The 22,419-nt window shown below is 41.8% G+C and overlaps 1 protein-coding gene across 2 annotated transcripts in view; it reads right to left on the reverse strand.

Annotated features, from left to right (window-relative positions):
- ccar1 (cell division cycle and apoptosis regulator 1) overlaps positions 1–22,419 on the reverse strand; it is a 108,802-nt gene that overhangs the window by 18,711 nt on the left and 67,672 nt on the right. For both annotated transcript variants that reach the window (XM_048551264.2, XM_048551263.1), the window contains exons 16-22: positions 19,662–19,847; positions 18,696–18,887; positions 17,474–17,728; positions 14,783–14,921; positions 5,681–5,769; positions 3,423–3,563; positions 2,433–2,553 (exon numbers count right to left, since the gene is read on the reverse strand). In XM_048551264.2, coding sequence (XP_048407221.1) covers positions 2,433–2,553; positions 3,423–3,563; positions 5,681–5,769; positions 14,783–14,921; positions 17,474–17,728; positions 18,696–18,887; positions 19,662–19,847 — 1,123 coding nt within the window. The remainder of the gene's footprint in view (positions 1–2,432; positions 2,554–3,422; positions 3,564–5,680; positions 5,770–14,782; positions 14,922–17,473; positions 17,729–18,695; positions 18,888–19,661; positions 19,848–22,419) is intronic.

A 22,419-nucleotide genomic window follows, 5' to 3' on the forward strand; every position in this document is an offset into this window, starting at 1 on the left:
TGACCCCACCACCCGAGAAATTTTTCCATCCCCACCCCTGTCTGCTTTCCCGAGAGACCACTCTCTCCGTGACTCCCTTGTTCGCTCCACACCGCCCTCCAACCCCACCACACCCGGCACCTTCGCCTTCAACCGCAGGAAGAGCTACACTTGCCCCCACACCTCCTCCCTCACCCCATCCCAGGCCCCAAGATGACTTTTCCATATTTGGCAGAGGTTCACCTGCACATCTGCCAATGTGGTATACTGTATCCATTGTACCCGCTGTGGCTTCCTCTACATTGGGGAAACCAAGCGGAGGCTTGGGGACCGCTTTGCAGAACACCTCTGCTCGGTTCGCAACAACTGCACCTCCCAGTCACGAACCATTTTAACTCCCCCTCCCATTCCTCAGACGACATGTCTATCATGGGCCTCCTGCAGTGCCACAATGATGCCACGCGAAGGTTGCAGGAACAGCAACTCATATTCCGCTTGGGAACCCTGCAGCCCAATGGTATCAATGTGGACTTCACCAGCTTCAAAATTTCCCCTTCCCCCACCGCATCCCAAAACCAGCCCAGTTCGTCCCCTCCCCCCACTGCATCACACAACCAGCCCAGCTCATCTCCCCCCCGCCGCCACTGCATCCCAAAACCCTCATCCCATTCCCCTCTCTGATGAGGGGTCTCGGCCCGAAACGTCAGCTTTTGTGCTCCTGAGATGCTGCTTGGCCTGCTGTGTTCATCCAGCTTCACACTTTATTATCTTGGATTCTCCAGCATCTGCAGTTCCCATTATCTCTCATTCATTTCTTCTGTTTTCTATCTATTAACTAGTTCTCAATCCATGCCAGTTTATTCCCACCAACGAGACTCGCTTGAATTTTATTTATTAAACTTCTGTGTGGGACCTTATTGAAGGCCTTCCAAAAAATTCAAATATACCTTATCGATCAGTTGTCTCTTATCTTTTCTGCTAGTTATAGCCACAAAAAAAAACCTTCCAACAAGTTGTTAAGCATGGTTTCCACTCCATTAATTCATTTTGACTCTACCTGAATCTTCCATTATTTAAACGTCTTCTTATTTCATCCTGTTATAGACTGTACAGCTAATACAACTACGATACATACTGTTACTCTATAATCCCACTAACAGTCACGTGGAAGTTTTGAGCTCAGTTGCCTGCAGAACTTTACAGCTGCAAATTTTAAAATTTACTCCGAACGATTTTAAATTATGAAAATTGATTAAACAAACAATTGAAATCCTAGTTTGATATTTCAGGATGGCACAGTGGCTCAGTGGTTAACACTGCTGCCTCACAGCGTCAGGGACTCTGGTTCGAATCCACACTTGGGCAACTGTCTGAGTGAACTTTACACATTCTCCCCGTGTCTGCATGGGTTTCCTCCGGGTGCTCAGGTTTCCTCCCACAGTCTAAAAATGGGCACATTAGGTGGATTGGCCATGCTACGTTGCCCGTAGTGTTCAGGGATGTGAGGATTAGCCAGGTTACAAAGGAATGGTTCTGGGTGGAATGCTCCGAGGGTCAGTGTGGACTTGTTGGGCTGAAGGGCCTGTTTCCACACTTTAGGGATTCTATGATATAATCAGAGAAAGTAAGGGCAAAGGCAAAAACTCACAGTGCAGGACATCAAGGAGCAAGAAGAAAAATGAAAGTGTTAACTTTCTTTTAAAAGTCTGTAAATTAAATGAAAGAAAGAATGCATGTGATAAAATTGTGATAAAAATTGAGTCAACTTGTACATAGCTCATAAGTTGTTTTTAATCTCACACCTCTGGATTTAATGAGACAACCTATGAAAAAATAAAGAGACCAAACCTTGAGAGGTTTCTGCAAATAAATGACTTGGATTTTTTAAAAAATGATTCTTTTGTGGATTTTGGGCATTGCTGGCCAGTCCAGCATTCACTGTCTATCCCAAATCAACTGAGTGACGTGACAGGCTATTTCAGAAGGCTATTTAGAGTTAACCACATTAATCTGGGTCTGGACAGGATTGATTAGGTAAGAAAGGTAAATATCCTTTCCTAAAAAACATTAGTGAATGAGGTTTCACAACAATTGACAATAGTTTCATGTTCGCTATTATTAAGACCAGCTTCAATTCTAGATTTGTAAAACAAATTCAAATCCCACCAGCTATGAAAGCCTCTGGTATGTTTGTTATTAGTATTTACTGACTTAGTGTAGGCATGCACTGGAAATACTATCTACAAACACAGAGACAATAAATGGTGTAGTGTTCAACCACAGAGCATTTTTCTACAATCCATAAGCAAAAATTCAAGCTTCAATTTATAGATTGGCAAATGGAGCTGGCACTCATGTCAGATATAAAGAAAAGTATCTTGAGAAAGCTGATTCTTTAGGAGTTCCATAAATGTTACAGCCTGGGACAGGATGAATTAGAGGAGGTGCAATACCTAACAAATGATCAGATTCCACTTCGCTCTCTGTCACTTTTACTTCATCTTTTGAGCCATCAGTTAGTTTCCTGTACAGGCAAGAGTCTCGCAGTACAACTTTGCTGATTAGCTTCTTCACCTGGAAATAAAAATTTTAAAAAATTGACCAGTGCTACAGGGAAACTGATCAGTTTTCTCCTTCAAACTTCTGGAAGTCATAATTCTTGTTGACTTCTCGTTCTTTCCTACTTCATTTTTGAACATAGATAGGGAACGTCCACAGACATTTTATTTACAGGAGGAACTGTAACTGTTTCTCATCCTAGAGCAAAACAGCATGAACCAATGCAGTAATTAGAACTGGGTGAATTTGCCCTCTCCGGCTCAAGGGCAGAAGTCAAATGTTACGCCAGTTGTGATCAGCTAGCAGGCATAAGTCTTGGAATAGAAGACTGGTATCTCTCAACTTTTTAGACAGACAGATATCGACTTCACCGGGGTGGTGGTTATTTATTAATTGGAGCCACGGTGACTGAATAACACCACGAACAGGAACACATTTCTCCCCAGTCCACGGATACTTAGACAATCTGTCAGTCAAGATTTCTACCACAGACGGATTATAGTAAAATGTTTCCAGTCAGCCCAATCTCTTAATTTAAAACTGTTTATTCGTACTTCTGCTTACTGGCTAAGATTCAATTATTTCACTGTATACTTGGTTAGTGGCTGATAAGTGCCTCATCATGGTCTTCGCCACTGATGTATTTCCTGACTGTGGCACCGTACACCCAACGGCATACAGGTATTTCTGCCATAACGCAAATTGGCTGTAACGCGATTGATAAATAGTGGACACTGTTTGGATAATGCAAATTTTGTACTGTACAGGTATAGCAATTTTCGATAGTGATTTTTAGAGCAATTTTCTATAGTGCGAGGTCACACAAGAATGCAACTATCGTGTTAAAGGAGAAATACCTCTAGAATAAATGGAACAAGTTGTACCTGTGCACGTGAAAGATGGAGTCCAAGAGTGTAGATGATTTCTTCAAGATCTTTCTCAAGCAGAAAACCACAGTAACTTTGATCAAAATATACAAAAGCAAGAAGAAGATCCTTGTTGTGTGTGAACTGCTGTTTCTTTTCCTTGAAGAATCAAGACAAGTATAGTCAGACTGCAAAACTGATCTTTTTTAAGGCTAAAAAAGTGTATATTTTTCCACCTTAGAACAAACAAAAGAACAAATAACAACACAGCATAGGAACAGGCCCTTTGGCTTTCCAAGCCTACATCAACACATTTTGCCTTTCCATATTAAAACTGTCTTCATTTTTGGGACCTGTACTCCTCTATTCCCTTCATATTCATGAAGAACATAGAGCAATACTCTTTAAACTTTTCCCTCACACTTTGAACCCGCGTCCCTGAGTAATTGCCCCCTACAACCTAGGAAAAAAACCTCATACTTCCCACTTTATCCATGCCATTCACAATCTTATAAACTTCTATCAGTTTAACTCAACCTCCTGCATTCCAGTGAAAACAAACCCAGTCCATCCAACCTATCTTCATGGCTAAAATACCCCATACCAGGCAACACCCTGGTGAACAATTTCTGTGTCCTCTACAAACCATCCACATCCTTCTGATAGTGAGGTGACCAGAACAATACGCAATATTCCAAGTGTGGCCTAATGAGAGTTCTATAAAGCTGCAGCATAACTTGTCTATCCTTATATTCAATGTCCCTTCCAATGAAGGCAAGCCCGTCATCGACCTTTTTCTACAATCTTATGTACCTGTGATGCCACCTTCAGTGACCTGTAGGCCTGCACACCTAGATCTCTCAGCAAATCAACACTCCTAGAGTTCTGCAGTCACTGTACAATTTACACCTGTATTTGACCTTCCAAAATGTATCACTTCACATTTGTCCGGATTAAACTCCATCTGCCATTTCTCTGCCCATGCCCCCAAGTGATTTATATATCCTGCGTATCCTCTGACAATCCTCTTTACCTGCATTGAACCCCTAGTCTATACTGTTACTGATTTAATTTGTGCATTGGTATTGGCACGCTAGGACAATCAAACTGGTAAGAGTCCTGCGTAATACCGTCAATTCATTTGCAAAGTTGCCAATTCACCAGTACTTCCCCAACCACCACTACCTTTAACACAAATATACCCACCAAAACTTCAGTTGGCTTTTAAAATAAATTCTCCACACACAATACAAATTTGATTGTACTCTGCTGTAATGCATGTTCCGGCAATGTGAATTGGCTATAACACGACTGACAAACAGGGGAACACTTATTAAAACGTGAACTTGTGTTGGCTACAACGTGATTCTATCAAGAACACATCAACATTGCGGACTTTGTCAAAAGAAATTTTTTTTGACCCTTGCAGATGGTGTAAATGTTCAGAGTAAGTCATAATGAGCTCATTTCAGGAAGATAATTAGACTGTATGTCATAAATCTCAAATATGATATCACACAGAGTACCATCTTATTAGGAAAATGTTAAGTTTGAAAAGTTTACGCTAAATATATTAAACACAAGAAAATGAAGATTAGTTTAAAATAATGAGTGCTATGCATCTTTTTGTGTAGTATTTTGCCTAGATTTTATTACATATTAATTTTGGAAGAACTTTTGAACTTGTTCATGCAAATTATTTAGGTGTCTACTTAAAAAAGATGTCTGCTCTTTTCCAGCACTGTTTTGAAAACAATGCTACTCAGGTTTATTGTGCATTTTAATCTTACAATTAAGTTCATTGTCAATGGGCTACATAGGAAAGAAAAGGTCAGATTCCTCTGCTTCACTTATCTGTAAATCTATACAGATATCTGTGCCGATGGAATGTCAGGCCAGATCAATGGGTTAGATAGTAGTGCAGACTATGTTAAATGAATAGATTTTATTTGCTTGTAAGTGTCAAAGCTTAGACAAGTGACAGGCAGGGCACCAACACTTATTGGAAATTGGTGAAGAAGAATTTTGAGTGGTTTTGAGTGTTTTTTTTGTCATCTGCCTCGAACACTGCTTTTCCCCACAGGCCCCATTACTTCCAAAATGCAATTTTGCACTGGAACACAAATATCGTGTTATGGCAGAACTCCCTGTAATACTGAAAGTAATTACAAGATCATAATAGTTCTAGTTGATGTTTCTCACAGTTCAAGTGCAGAAAAATGAACATACATGACGTTACATTTCACCAAAATGCTACTGACTGACTGCTACTGCACCTTCTCTTTAGAAATGTTTTCTCTGGACCTCCTCGTTCCTTCCACTCTGTCATCCTTCCGATCTCGGTCGCTCTCTTCCTCATCTCTGTCTGTTGAGAGCAAGGTTTAACAAAACATCACGAGAAGTCACTCATAGTAAAGTGAATTATAGTGACAAAACCACTAAACGTACAATCCATTATTGAGCTGCATGATGGAGCTGTGGTTAAGGTCAGCAGTTCCTAGAGCCAGACAGATTACTTCTAAGTTTTCATAGTTTCATCTCAGACGAAGCCACACACATGCAGAAATATCCCCAGGGGCATCACAGAGTAACAAAACTAAAAAGAGCCAAGGACAAAGTAGCCAACTTGATTGGCATCCCAAGTACCATTAAATTCAATCCCTTCCTGTACTGCAGCACCTTCCAAACTCAAGATTTCTACAATGACAATCCTTATTGTCTTTACTGACAATCACGAGACTCAAAACACTAACTCTGCTTCTCTCTGCAAAGATGCTGCCAGACCTGTTGAGTTTCTCCAGTACTTTATTTTTTTGTTTTACCACTTAGATGAACAAGGATAGCATTCATGTGGGAATATTATCTGCAAATCTTACAGAATCCTGATATGGAATTGCATGGTTGGGTTAAATGTTGTTGGTCAGGATCCTGGAACTCTCCTCCGAGCAGCAGTAACATGGACCGCACAGGCTGCAGAGGTTTAAGAATGTAGCTCACCACCACCTGACAGGAGATGGATAACAAACAAAAGTGATGCTGACACCCTGTAACAGCATTAAAAAGCTGCGTGACTGGAATCAAATCAAAGCTGTGACCAGGGTGCAATGGAATCAGAGTCAACAGATTCTTTGATGAATGTGGTGGTAATTTTTTTTAAGTTTGTGATATTCCAGACTAGTGACCGAGAAAAAAAAACATAGGCTCTGGAGGTTCCAATCCTTCCAGGTACCTCATAGCACCCCCCACCCACAATGTTCTGCTTTTACCCTTTACATCATTTAGGCGCACAGAATTAGAAATGATTGGTGGGTTTAGCAAATCTTCTTGGCTTTCACACACTTTATCCCGATGACTGGTGCAAATAAATGCTAGCCAAGCCAGTGATATACACATCCCACAAAGAAATTAAAACCCTGTTCCACTCTCATCAACTCATTGAGGGGGAAGTGGGGCCTGAAGGTTGGGAGGAAAAGGCCATCAAGAGAAATCACTTAGTGGGGGGGAATAAAAGTCATAATGCCGAATGGGTGGAGAAGCAGACTTCAGACACTACGGGAGAGCACAGAACAGGATAAGAAAAAAAAGTGGTAGTGGTGGTGGTGGTTGTTGTTGTTAGGAAGTCAGGTCAGAATGGTCAAGCCAAACCAGGACTACACACAAGATCAAAGGAAGAGGTTGACAAGGATCTAAGAGTTGACATCAGACACACCATGCCTTAGTTTATTGGATCTTGTAATTCAGCCCACAACAGACCATGCAATGGAATTCACCACGAGATAGCAGATGAGCCAAAAGGAAGGATGAGGGACTCGGTGTCTGGAGCATCCCAATGGGCCAATGACTGCTGTTGCTTAGAACAGCAGCAATCATTGGAAAATTAGATGGTCTACGCGCCAGACCTGTTGATTTGGAAAATGGGTGAGTAGCCTGTCAATTGAGTTGATTAATGAATCTGGGTGGTCCAGGGGCACAAACCCAGGAGATTGGGACCATCTGTGGCCAACTATCCTACACCTTGATGAAATATAATCGCAAGGAAGTATGTCAGGGAGCCTGATTAAAAATTTGAGAAACATCCACAAAAGAAGATTTAAAACTGAAGATAAAATGACTGACCTAGATGAAGAAGTGTGGTTCATTGGCTGCTTGCAAAGAAGGGGGCTTGCTACCCAGGCTTGGCCACAGTGCTCGGATGCAGAGGGTGGTCAGACAGGTTTAGGTCCAGAAATATACCAAAGTTTTATGGCTCTATTTTGAGACATGATTGTGCATTTTGCAGGCTGAAGGAAGTATTAGATATGTATTTGAAGGTTAAAGTAATGTGATTAAATTTATTTTGTTTTCATCAGTTGATAATTACAGATTTTGCATCAATGAAGGTGTGTCAGGAGCTTGACAAAAGTGAACAGCACATAAAAAACAAATTGTGCAATCCAAGATGTGCCTATAGAATAAACATCCAAGGATTATGTAATTTCGAAAGGGAGATGGACAGAGGGAACAGAGTCATCTTGATGTTAATTTCATTTATTACTAGCAAATGAGAAAGTGTCAGAGGGCGTAGAATTTGTGCAGGTAGAGTTGAGGAATTGCGAAAGGAAAGATGACCCCGATGTGAGTCACAGCCCTCTGAGTAATAGTCAGGATGTGGGGAAGAAAATAAATTAGAAGATAGAAAAGGTACGTATGAAAAACAGTTATAATAATCATGGGGCCCTTCAATATACAGCTGGACTGGAAAATCAGGTTGGTAACAGATTTCATGGAAAAGAATTTGTGCAATGTCTACGAGTTGGCCTTTTGGAGCAGCTTTTGGTCTGGCCCATTAAGGAACAGGCAATTCTGATTTTGTGACATGTAACAAGGCAGACTTGTTCATGGAGCTTAAGGCAAAAGAATCTTGAGTGACTATAATATTATAGAATTCACCCTGTGGTTCGAGAGGGAGAAACATGAATCAGATGTAACAGTATTACAATTGAGTAAATGGTAACTACAAAGACACGAGGGAAGTGATGGCCAGAGTTGACCGGAAGGGGTGCTAGCAGGGAAGACTGTACAGCAGCAATGACAGTTGTTTCTGGCGGTAATCAGTGAAGCACAGCAGAAATTCATCCCAAGGAAGATGAAATGTGTTGACAAGTGTAGGCGAGTGTAGTAAAGGACATCATGAAAGAAACAGGAGAACCATACAATGTTGTCAGGATTAGAGGGAAGCCAGAAGTTTGGGAAGCCTTTAAAAACCAAGAGAGCGTAACTATAAAAAGCAATAAGGGGGAGTAGATGAAAAATGAGTTCAAGTTAGCGAGTAATATAAAACAAGATTGCAAGAGTCTTTTCAGATATCTAAAAGGTAACAGAAAAGCAAGACACTGGAATGCTGAAAAAGGAGGCTGGAGAGGTAGAAATAGGGAACGTAGAAATGGCAGAGAAAATGAACAGGCACCATGCATTAATTTTCACGGATGAAAACACTAGCAAGATATCAGAAATTCAAGAGAATCAGGGTGCAGAAGTGAGTGCAATGGCTGTCACCTAGTAGGTTCTGAAAGGTCTGAGGGCAGATAAATCATCTGGACTGAATGGTCGACACAGTAGGGTTTAAGGAGGTAGCAAAGGACATTTTAGACACATTGATGGTGATCTTCCAGGAATCACTGGAGTTAATGAGAGCCATGGATGATTGAAAAATGGCTGATGTAATACCTCTGCTTAAGTAGTTAGGGAGGTAGAAGCAAAAAAATTAGAGGCCAGTTAGCCTGACCTTGGTCAGTGGCAGAATGTTAGAGTCCATGATTAAGGGTGATATTGCACAGTACTTGGAAATGCATAGTAAAAATAGGGCAGAGTCAGCGTGGCTTCATCAAGGGGAAGTCCTGCCCTACAAATCTATCAGAAATTATTTGAGGAGGCACTGTGATTTATTTCAATTTCCAAAAAGCCTTTGACAAGGTGCCACACAGGAAGCTTCTGGGTAAGATATGAACCCATGGTATTAGGTGCAAAGTACCCACATTGTTAGAGATCTAGCTGACTAGTAGAAGGCAGAGTAGGGATAAAGAGGTCTTTCTGAAGATGGCAGCTAATAGATCTCCACAGGGGTCAGTGTTAGGACCACATCTATTCATATTACACATTAATGATTTAAACGTTAAGTTTGCAGATGACATAAAAGATAGGTGGAGGGACAGATTATGTTGAGGAAGCAAAGAGGCTGCAGAAGGACTTGAACGTGCTAAGCAAGTGGGCTAAGAGGCAGATGTCGCACTTTGGGAGGAAGAATATCAGAGTACACCATTTTGTAAATGTGGGAAGGCTTTGAAAATGCGAAATACAAATGGACTTGGAGCCATAGTTCAAAATCTCTTAAAGTTAGGATGCAGGCTCAGTCGACAGTCAGGAAGGCAAATGCAATATTAGCATTCATTTCAATAAGGCGAGACTGCAACAGCACAGAAATGCAAGACCTTGGGGTCCAAGTTCATAGCTCCATGAAAGTAAAGTCACAGGTAATGAAGAAAGCATTTGCTATGAGAGATAATGGGAACTGCAGATGCTGGAGATTCCAAGATAATAAAATGTGAGGCTGGATGAACACAGCAGGCCAAGCAGCATCTCAGGAGCACAAAAGCTGACGTTTCGGGCCTAGACCCTTCATCAGAGAGGGGGATGGGGGGAGGGAACTGGAATAAATAGGGAGAGAGGGGGAGGCGGACCGAAGATGGACAGTAAAGAAGATAGGTGGAGAGAGTGTAGGTGGGGAGGTAGGGAGGGGATAGGTCAGTCCAGGGAAGACGGACAGGTCAAGGAGGTGGGATGAGGTTAGTAGGTAACTGGGGGTGCGGCTTGGGGTGGGAGGAAGGGATGGGTGAGAGGAAGAACCGGTTAGGGAGGCAGAGACAGGTTGGACTGGTTTTGGGATGCAGTGGGTGGGGGGGGAAGAGCTGGGCTGGTTGTGTGGTGCAGTGGGGGGAGGGGATGAACTGGGCTGGTTTAGGGATGCAGTAGGGGAAGGGGAGATTTTGAAACTGGTGAAGTCCACATTGATACCATATGGCTGCAGGGTTCCCAGGCGGAATATGAGTTGCTGTTCCTGCAACCTTCGGGTGGCATCATTGTGGCAGTGCAGGAGGCCCATGATGGACATGTCGTCAAGAGAATGGGAGGGGGAGTGGAAATGGTTTGCGACAAAGCATTTGCTATGCTTGCCTTTAGTAGTCAGTGCATGGAGTATAGGAATTGGGATGTTATGTTGCTGCTGTACAGGATATCATTTAGGCCGTTTTTGGAATATTGTGTTCAAATTCTAGTCTCCCTGCCATAGGAAAGACATTGTTAAACTTGAACCAGTTCAGAAAAGATTCACAAGGACATTGCAGGGGTTGGAGGACTTGAGCCATACAGAGTGGCTCAATAGGCTTGGACTATTTTCCCTGAAGAATTGGAGGTTGAGGGGTGACCATATGGAGGTTTATAAAATCATGAAAAGGCATGTGGATGGGTACATGAATCGGAAAAGTTTAGAGGGATACAGACCAAATGCTGGAAAAAGTGGGTGTAGATTTGTTTAGGACAAATATTGAGCATGATTGAGTTGATCTGTTTCCACGCTGTACAACTTTATGGCTAGAACACATAACATAGAACAGTGCAGCACAGGGACAGGACCTTTGCCCATGATGTTATGCTTTTCACAACACCACATTAAATGAATCCTTTCTGCTTGCCCATGATCGATATCTGTCCGTTCCTTGCTTATTCATATGCCTACTGAAATGCCCCTTTAACACCCCTAATGTATCTGCCTCCAGCCGTACCCACAGGAGTGCATTCAATCCCTGTGTAAAAAAACTTGCCCCTCACATCATCTTTGAACTTGACCCCTCTTACCTTAAATGTGTGCCCTCTAGTATTAGACATCTAAAATTCTGGAAAGATTCTGACTGTCAACCCTATCTGTGCATCAATGTTCAGGGTCCTGCCATTACCTGTATATTTTTCTTAAACATTTGATTTCACAAAGGGCAACACACCTGATACCTGTCCGGATTTTAAACTCCATCTGCCATTTCTCTGCCCATATGTGCAACTAATCTATATTCCAATGTAGCCTTCTACGCTATCCACAACTTCCCTGACCCTTGTCGCCTGCAAACTTAATAAGCCACCCATCTATATTTTCATCCAAGTTATTTATATAAATCTCAAATTAGAGGTCCCAGTACAGATTTCCGTGGAACACCACTAGTCATGGATCTGCAGGCAGAAAAATACCCTTCCACCACTAGCCACTGTCGTCTATGGGCAAGCCAATTCAGAATCTGAAGGGCCAAATCACCACAGAGCCCATGCACCTTAATTATCTGGATCAGCCTACCATGAGAGACCTTGTCGAAACCCTGACTAAAATCCATGTAAAAACCGCCCACCCTCAGCATCTACTCAAAACAAAAATCAGGTTAGTAAGACACCTGTCTTGTAGAAAGCCACGCTAACTCCCTAACTCGACCATGCTTTTCCAAACATGTGAACATCCTACCCCTAAGAATCCTCTTCAATAGCGTCTCAACTATCGACGTGAGACTCACCTGTGTATAATTTCTTGGATCATCCCTATTCCCCTTTTTGAACAGGGGAACAATGTTAGCTATTCACCAATCCACAGGGACCTCTCCAATAGCTACAAAAGATATAAGGATCTTGATCAAGGTCCCAACAATCTCCAGTTTTGCCTCTCAATGACCTGGAGTAAATCCCAATGGGCACTAGGGACTTATCTACTTTAATGCTCTTGAAGAGACCCAACACCACTTCGTTCTCCACGTCAAAATGCCCTAGCATATTAGCATACCACACACTATTCCCACTATCCTCCACGTCCCCCACCTTGGTGAGTAGTGATACAAAATATTCATTTAGGATTGTGCCCGTATCCTCTGCCTCCAAGCACAAGTTCCCTCCTTTATCCTTGAGTAGTCCTACCCTCTCCCGAGTTAACCTCTTGTTTTTAATGTATATATAAAATAACTTGGGATTTTATTTAACCCTAATTGCCAAGGATATTTCATGGCCTATCCTTGCCATCCTAATTTCCTGCTTTCTTTATATTCTTCCCAAGATTGGGCTGATTTAGCTTTCCAAACCTTATATTTACTTCCTTTTTGACTAAATTCACAACCTCCCTCATTATCCAAGGATCCCATAGCTTGCCATCCTTGTTCTTCCTCCTGACTGGAACATGCTGTTCCTGAACTCTGATCAGCAGGTCTCGAAACTGTTCCCACATGCCAAATGTGAACTTGCCTGATAACAGTTCCTTCCAATTAACACTTCCTAGCTCCTGCCTAATAGTGACATAATTTGCCTTCCCCAATTTAGTACCTTCCAGCAAGGTCCTGACTTATCCTTATTCATAGCTATCTTAAAACTTAAGGAGTTGTGATCACTGTATCCAAAATGCTGTCCTACAATAAGGTCAGTCACTTGGCTAGGCTCATTTGCCAGTACAAGATTCAGGATGGCTTCTTCTCTAGTTGGACTATCAATATGCTGTTCTAAGAAACCCTTTTTGATGCACGTGGCAAATTTTGCCCCATCTAAGCCTCCTGCTCTAATGAAATCCTGGTCAATATGGGGGAAGTTAATATCACCCACTATGACTACCCTGTTGTTTTTGCATCTTTCCATAATTTGCCCTCATACTTGTTCCTCAATATCTCAGTGTCTGTTGGGTGGCCTATAGCATAATCCCATCAGAGTGACTGCATCCTTATTGCTTCAGTGGATGATCACTCCAATATGTTCTCTCTGACTGCAGCTGTGACGTTCCCCCTGATTATGTAATTCCTCCACTTCTTTAACCTCCCTCTCTATCTCATCTAAAACACCAAAACCCTGGAACATTGAGCTGCTGGTTCTGTCCTTTTCTCAACCAAGTCTCGTAATGGCTACAAACATGGTGTTCTGATCCAAGCTTGAAGCTCACCTGCCTTACCATAATACTCCTTGCATTGAAAGAAACACGCTTCAGCCCACGAGCCCCATCTTGTTCATTACCCTGTTCCTAGCGGTCCTTTCCTTCAAACTTACTAGTCATAACATCTACTTTCTCCTCAATCCCTCCACTAGCTGAACTACTTGCTCTGGTTCCCAGCTCCCTGCCACCCTAGTTTAAGCCCTGAGTAGCACTAGCAAACCTCCCTGGTACCCAGCCAGTTTAAATGCAACCCGCCCCTACACTACAGGTCATCCCTGCTCCAGAAGATGTCCCAAAGATCCAACAGCCTAAAACCCGAACACCTGCACCAGTTCCTGAGCTATGCATTTGTCGGTTCTATTTTCCCATTTCTAAACTTGCCACCTGCGGACTCTATGTACTGCTGAGGCTGCAGAAGGCTCTGCTCAGACTGTATTTGGAGTATTGAGAGCAGTTTTGGGCCCCGTATCAAAGGAAAGATGTGTTGGCATTGGAAGAGGTTTACAAGAATGATCCTAGGTATGAAGGGCTTGTCATATAAAGATTGATGGAGGACTCTGGGTCTGTACCTGCTGGAATTTAGAAGAATGAGGGATGATTTGATTAAAACTTACAGAGTATGGAGGGACCTGGACAGCGTGGATGTGGAGAAAAGATTTCCATTAGTAGGAAAGATAACAACCCAACTGCACATCGTCAAAGGACGACCTTTTAGAAGTGAGATGAAGAAGAATTTCTTCGGCCAGAGGTAGTTAATCTATTGAACTCATGGCCCCCATAGCCTTCTGAGGCAAAGTCATTGAGTCCATTTAAAACAAAGATAGAAAGGTTGTTGATTTGTAGGAGGATCAAGGGTTACAGGAAGAAGGTAGGAGAGAAACATGTCAGTCATGATCAAATGGCAGAGCAGGCTTGATGGGCGTGGCGTAATTCTGCTCCTGTACCATATGATCTTATGGTTCTGTTGTTATCTCACTCCCTGCCAGACATCATTTGTTACTTTAGGAAGGTGGCTAGCACAATTCCTGACTTTTTTTTTTTACAAGCTTTGAGATGTGCTTTTCCATCAATCTGCCAAAAAATAAGTCTATTTTTCAATATTTAACATTTTCTGACAGGGACATGCACTATTTAAATGTTTTACATGCTGTGGTTGCTGAGCTGTCCGAATGTGAAGGGTTGGATTTTAACTGTTTTATGGTAGTCACTATGTACCTCATCTACACACCTGCTGCTCATCTTTGAATGAAGATTTATTCTTGTGCCCAACCCTTTACTTTCCAGTGATGACAGTGTTGTCATCAGGAGGACAGCTGTCCAATTCTCCCCCTTTTCTGATCCTACAGCTGCTGAGGCCAGAGGTCATACCCTCAAGGTCCAACAGCATTCCTACAACTTTCACCTTCATCATCTTCATCCTCAGCATCTTCTGCATCCAGAGGATCATAATCATCCGGGTTTGTGCCATCTTCCATTTCCTCATCTTCTTTAAAGTCGTCCCTTTTTCTTAAGTTTTTGTCATCTTTGTCTTTATCTTCTTTCTGCAAAGGTTCATTAAAATATTTTGTTTAGACATTCCCTGTGTAGATTTATGATCTCTGTGTTGCAGTTGTCAAATAAATAGCACACATTTGATGATAAACGCAATAGACAGGTAAATACAAAACAAGTTCATTGGTGGGAACATGGAGAATGAATGAAGAAGACAGTAAGAATATCAACATGCAAACGGGCAGGCAAAAGAAACATTTTCACACACTGAGTTGTTAGATTGTGGGATGCCCTGTTGATCAATTACACTAGTCCGCAGCAGCTGGACAATTTCTGACAGAAAGAGAATATAGGTGGCTGAGATTAGTTTGGAAAAGTCCCCTACATGTCACAGGCAGTATTTGGCCAACAAGTTTATGGGCAAAGTCTGTTTTCTGTGTGAGTTTTTCTCAGACCCATTGGTCTTAATATGCTGATAGATACCAAATATTGAGGAGGCTTTCTGACCACATCCAAGCCTGATCCAATCGTCAATCTATTTTTCATGAACTACAAACATGTTGGATTTCATCCTAGAGTCTCAAAACTGGCTGATTTTAATTTTCCAAAATTCCTACATTTTGGAATTGGAGAGTAGCAATTGTGATCCTCTAATCAAGAAAGGTCTGAGACAGAAAACAGGAATGTAAGGAAATTGCTGGCAACTATTTCCAAAACAGGGCTTTTAGAAACTCTTCATGAAATCAGGCAGTCAACGTCGTTTTGTGAAAAATGAAAACATGCGTGACTAATTTATTAGAGCTCTTTAAAGGAGGAACAAACAGCAGAACTGAAAGGGAACTCATGGTTGTATTTGACAAGGTGTAATATCAAACAGTAGTGTGCACAATAAGAGCTTATGGCATTGGGAGTAACATATTAGTACAAATACAGGATTTCTTTCTTGACAGAAAGCAGAGGTGGGCATAAATATGCTGTTGAACAGGTTATGACTGGTGGTGTGTCACAGAAATTAGTATTGAAACATTATTTACAATTTATGACTTAGAGGAAGGGACTGAACGCATGGCTGCTAAATTTTCAGATGTTTCAAAGATGGGCAGGAAATTAAGCTGTGAAGAAGACAAAAGAGGCTGCAATGAGACAGGTCAAATGAGCGGGTGAAAATTTAACAGATGGAACTAATGTGGGAAAATATGAAAATACATGAACTTGACTACTTTTACAGAAAAAAAACAAAAAAAAAAGCACATTGAAATGGGGAAAGACTGAAAGAACACTGGTATATATGAAGGAATCTGGGTAACCTGATACATAAGCCACAAAGTTAATATACAGGTGATGGGGAAAGTAAATGTAATGTGGAATGCAAGGGGAATATATAAGAAGGGATAAAGACAGAAAGTCCTGGAGAAACCCAGCTGGTCTAACAGCATTTGTGGAAAAAGACTTAACGTTTCAAATTCAATAACTCTTCTTTAGAACCCAGTTTTCTCCAGCAGTTCCGAATTTTATTTCGGATCACGAGCTTCTGCTGTACATTGTTTTTATTAAAAACAGATAGTTTGCTATAGCTCATGAAGGCCACCCATAGAATTGTGCAGTTTTGGACTCCCTAATTAAGGACTAATGTAAATAAATCACAAGTGGTTCAGAGATGGTCCTAATGATATCCAGCATAGGGAGGTTCCGTAGAAATTTTGACGGCCTGATCCATATCCAATGGAGTTTAGCAGGAATGTGGTGTGGTCCTGGGGAGACAATGGCCTGGTGGTATTATCAATAAACGATTAATCCAGAAACTCAGCTAATTTTCTGGGGATAACAAAATGTGGAGTTGGATGATTTGTTATCTTGGATTCTCCAGCATCTGCAGTTCCCACTATCTCTAATTTTCTGGGGACCTGGGTTTAATCTTGCCATGTCAGATGACGGAATTTGAATTCAATAAAAATGTGGAATTAAGAGTCTAATGATGACCATGGAACTGTTGTTGATTGTCGGAAAAACCCATTTAGTTCACTAATGTCCTTTAGGGGAGTGAAGTGCCAACCTTAACTGGTCTGTCCTGTCTGCACATGACTCCAGATCCACAGCATTGTGGCCAACTCTTAACTGTCCTCTGGGTAATTAGGGATTGGCAGTAAATGCTGACATAGACAGACACCCACATCCAAATAGTGAATATATTGAAATATCTTGAATGGACTTAATAGGTGGGCGCACAAGGGACTTTTCCCCTTATGGAAGGGACATGGGGACATGGTTTAAAATCAAGATATCTTCCATTTAAGACAGAGTAGGAGCACATTTTTCCTGAGGATCGAGTAATCTTCCCTTGGGGTGAGTATGAGTTAGAGTCATTGAATATTTTTAAGATAGAGGCAGACTGACTCCCTTCTAAGTCAAGAATTTAGTGTTATTGTGCATTTGGGCGTGGGGTTGGGAAGAGCGAAGAGGCAGGAATGTGAAGTTGAGTCCACATTCACATCAACTATGATCTTAGTGAATGGCACAGCTATAAAGCTGAATGGCCTTGTTCTGTTCCTAATTTGTATCATATGTTCGTTATACTCATATATAGTCCCTTGTTACCAAGTACCTTCCGTCCATCCTTCTCTTCTTTTTTATCTTTCTCATCTCCCGATTTCCTCCTTTTTGTTTTTGGTTCAATATTTTCTTCATCTTTTTCTTCTTTCTTTTCCCTTTTCTCACTCTCTTTTTTCTCCTCTTTGCGATCTTTCTTGTCTTTTTCTTTTTTATCATCTTTTTCGGGGACAGTGACCAATGCTTTATATATTCGATATCCAAAGTCTCTCTGTAACATTTCATTGAAGAGTTCAGCAAACAAGGAGACCTGCAAAGTAAAATGGTGCCAATGCATTACAGCCGCATGAGCCAGCGTACGTACAACTGATTATTATTCAGAGATTCCCAATGGAGCATCCTTATACCAATAATTCCTCACTGACTGACGAGAAACTGAACTGGCTGAGCCAGGTAAAAACATGTGACTACAAGAATAGGTCAGAGGCTAGAAATCCTGTAGTGAGTAACTCACCACCTGATTCCCTAAGCGTGATGGAATACTCCCCACTGGCCTGGATGAGTGCTGGCCTGGCAACATTCAAGAAGCTTGACACCATCCAGGACAAAGCAGTTCATCCACTAACTTCACCATTCATTCTACCATTGCACACAGGGCAGAAGTAGATATCAACTACAAGATGCCCTACAACAACTCACCCAGGGTCCTTCAATAGCAACTTCGAAATCTGAGAATTCTACCATTTAGAAGGACAAGGGCACCAGATGTATTGGAATATCACCATCTACAAATTGCTCTACAACCCACATATTGACCTGACTTGGAATAAATTTGTTCTTACTTCAACTTTGCTGGAGCTAGATCTTGGAACTCCCACCCTAACGGGTGTTATTACAACACAAGTACTGCACAGGATTAAGGCAGCATGTCAGGACCATCTTTGCCAGGAAAATTAAGTGCGCATAAGACATGCTGGCCTAGCCAGAAAAATACACACCTATACATAAATTAAACCAAAGTCCGATTTCTTTTTTGGAGACAAAAACCACTGCAGATGCTGGAACCCAAGGTAGACATCTGGGACAAAAGGAGCAGTCAACATTTCAGGTATTACCCTTCTTCAGGGTTAATACCCAAAATGTTAACCGCTCCTTTGCCCCAGATGCTGTCTGATCTGCTGAGTTCTTCCAGCCTCCTGTTTGTCCAATTTCTTTCTCCCAATAACTAACAGTCCCCAATATATCTGAGCAAGTAACCATGATATATAGGCACTTACTTCAAAAGAATGCTCTTTATTATCTTCCAATCGATAGTCTAGGAGCACACTCAGAGACATGACGCTACAGTCAAACTTGCCCCCTTTGGCAGTCCAGTTAGGATGAACGATGATAGAAGGTTCGTCAGGTAGGATGTAGCGTCTTTCACGTCGCTGACGTTCCACTTCTTCCTGGCGTTTCCTCTCCTCCTCCTAAAGGATGGGAGAAATTTAAGAACATTACAGTCGTCAGCAAAAGGTAAAACACTGTTGGAGCTGTAAATCCAAAATTAAAATGAAGCGCCTGAGAAACTCAGACAGCAAAGACTGGACAAGCTGGAAGCTTGAGTCAATAAATGTGGAGGTGGAAAAACACAGCTGGTCAAACAGCATCGGAGGAGCAGGGAAGTCAATATTAAAGGCCAAAACTCTTCATCAGGACGAAAAGTTGACTTTTTGCTCCTTGCATGCTGTTTGATCAGCTGTGCTTGAGAAAATCAGGAGGTCTGGTAGCATCTGTACAAATGTATTGTGAAGAAAAATCATATCAGATGCGAAGTTCATTCCTTTTCTCTCCACAGATGCTGCCAGACCTGCTCAGTTTCTTCAGCACTTTTTGAATACAACTTTTCAAAACCTCATTCAAATCCAGAGGCCCATGATTCTCTCAAATTCCTAGAAATGGCTTTGATGATACATTCCCACAGTTATCAGCTGATTGGGTAGAAGGAGGAGATCCAGTAGAACACAAGTCTTCGACATGCAATATGCCAGTTCAACCCCACACACTGCACCCGCAATGTTTCAGACCTTTCTGCCGCTAGCTCCTGCACCCAGTTCCAAAGGTGTTGCTCCAAACACAGGTCTGCTAGTATGGCCCCTTGCACAGCACCCACAGTAAACTGGAGTAACCCTGCCCCCAGCTTGCCATGTCTCTTTGGACACAAATACCTTTAATAATAAGTATGGAAAAGTTGCATATAGTACCTCTTTGTCATCTTCAGATCTTTTATCATCCTCGTCGTCATCTTCTCTTTCAGATTTCTCAGATTCCTTCTGCTCTTCTTTCTCTGCCTCAGTTTTTAGTTGTTTTGTTAGCCGGGCTATCAACTGGGATTTCAACCCCTTCGAGCTTTGATTCCTACTTTCCAATTCTTTTCGAAGATCGTTAACCTGAGAAAAGGAAGAATTTGGTTTAATTTAATGCTCATTAAGAATACAGCTTGTAGCGGTTCCCATTGATTCTGGTGACCTTCAATCCATCTTCCAGTGTGCATCTCACCTGTACCCTCACCTGATGCGTTCACCGAATATTTTTCGGGTCTGGCTGTGCTGGTTAATTTTCTTTCCTCACTCTCTAAACTAGTTTTGGAAGGCTGTGTAGCCCAGGCATTGAAAGCAAATTTGGAAGGATGGCAGAGTCAAGGGAAAGGTTGAGAAATCAATTACATCCATTGTACATTGGATTAATCTAGACCAAATGAATCAGCTCCTTGCTACCACTTGAGATATACCTGATGAGGAAAGCAGGCTGAACCTGCAGAAGTCTGAATGGGTATTTATACAGCAATCACTTCAAAAAAAAATTCAAGTTTTGGACTTGAGCTTGGATAGCGCACTCAGGATAATATCCAACTTTTAATCTGAGGGTCCTGGGTTCGTATTCCTCGCCTTGTACAGTCTTAATGCCGTGTGCAATGAACAGTCACTGGCCAAGCAATTCAAGCTATACTTAAAGAGCCTCAAGATTGGACTTGAACAGATCAGAAAATGGCCTGGAGAGATACAGCATAGAACATATGTACAAGAATTCACATTACTGATAGATAGGTTCTTCTACAAGGTTCGAGAAAGTATATTAAGTTGAGATATGTGCCTTGATATGCAAGCTATATGATGAAGAACTCAATATTCAGATGGGGGTAAGTAGTGTAACAATTATCATTAAGTTTCTTCCTACGTGTATGCAACAATCACAAAAGTACTTCCCATTCATAAATTCACGCCATGCAGAAAAAGCCCATCAAGTCTGCGCCAACATAATGACCACTAAAAGTCCACTAATCCCAATTTCCTGCACTTGTCCCATAACCTTTGAATGTTATTAAATTTGAAGTACTCATCCAAATATTTTTAAAGGTTGGAAGGTTTCTGGCCTCCACTACCTTCCGACGCAGTGCATTCCAGATTCCCACCACCTGCTGAATGAAAAAGTTTTCTTTCCCCCAAATTCCCTCAAACTCCTGCCCCCTACTCAGCATGTCCATACCCCTCAATCATGTTCCCCTTCTGTCTTCTTTGCTCTAAAGAAAACAATTCAAGTCTATCTAGTCTCTTCTAAGAGTTCAATTTATCCATCCCAGGCAACATCCTAGTGGACTTCCTCCAGTGCCATCACATCCTTCCTCTCATGAGGTGGCCAGAACTGCATGCAGTACTCCAGTTGTGACCTGACCAATGTTCTGTCTAACTCCAACATTACCATAGCAGCACAAAAGCTTTTGTGCTCCTAAGATACTGCTTGGCCTGCTGTGTTCATCCAGCTCCACACTTTGTTATCTCGGATTCTCCAGCATCTGCAGTTCCCATTATCTCTGATCTCCAACATTACCTGCTCGCCCTTATACTTTATGCCACAACTAATGAAAGCAAGTATCCAACGTGCCCACTTAACTATCCTATTCACATGCTCTATCAACTTCAGGGATCTGTGAATAATCACCCCAAGATCTCTCTGTTCCTCAAGGCTACACTGTGTCCTGCCATTCATTAAATACTTACTCAACTTGTTTTTCTTCTTCCAAAGTGCATCACCTCACACTTATCAGGTCAAATACCATCTGCCATTGGTCTGCCCATCTGATAAACCCATCTATATCTTCCTGTGGCCTAGAATCATCTCTTCATCATAAACCATTTACAGTGAAGTAGATGGTTTAAGGCGACAGGAGTGCTTTATTAAGCAAATGTGCTTTCCATTCATATAGAACAGAAAAGGCCCTTCAGTCCATCAAGTCTGCACTAACGTAATTACCACTGAAAGTGCAATAATCCCAATTTCCCGCACTTGTCCATATTTTTGCAAATTTGCTTAATGTTCTCCCTACATTTTCATCTCTGTCATTTATGTATATAACAAACAATAAGGGTCTCAGTGCTGATCCCTGAGATTCACCACCAGACACCATCCTCCAGTCACTCGAACAGCCTCCAACCACTACACTGGTGTCCTATTACTAAGTCTGTTTCTGATCCATCTCGCCAAGTTTCCCTAAATTCCATGTACTTTAACTTTCTCAATCAGTCTCTGATGTGGGACCTTGTCAAAAGCTTTGCTAAAATCCATATAAACTACATCAGCTTGAACTTGCCAAATCCATACACAATCACATTCTCAAAAAATTCTAACAAATTTGTTAGGCATGATCTCTCTCTGACAAGGGCATGCTAACTATCGTTAATTAAACCATGCCTTTCCAAGTGGGTATTTATTTCCTCCTTCAGCATTTTCTCCAATAGCTTCCCTACCACTGACATAAGACCAGTCTGTAATTTCCTGGCTCATCACTACCACTCTTCTTAAAAAGTGGAACTACATGAGCCATCCTCTAATCCTGGGGCACTTCTCCCACAGCCACAGAGGAATTAAGAATTTTTTTCTTTTAGAGCCCCTGCAACTTCCTGCCTCACCTCCCACAGAAGCCTGGGACGCATTTAATCCAGAGCAGTGATTTCTGTTTTTAAG

This window comes from Stegostoma tigrinum, chromosome 20 (assembly GCF_030684315.1).
Source record: "Stegostoma tigrinum isolate sSteTig4 chromosome 20, sSteTig4.hap1, whole genome shotgun sequence".
NCBI lineage: Eukaryota > Metazoa > Chordata > Chondrichthyes > Orectolobiformes > Stegostomatidae > Stegostoma > Stegostoma tigrinum.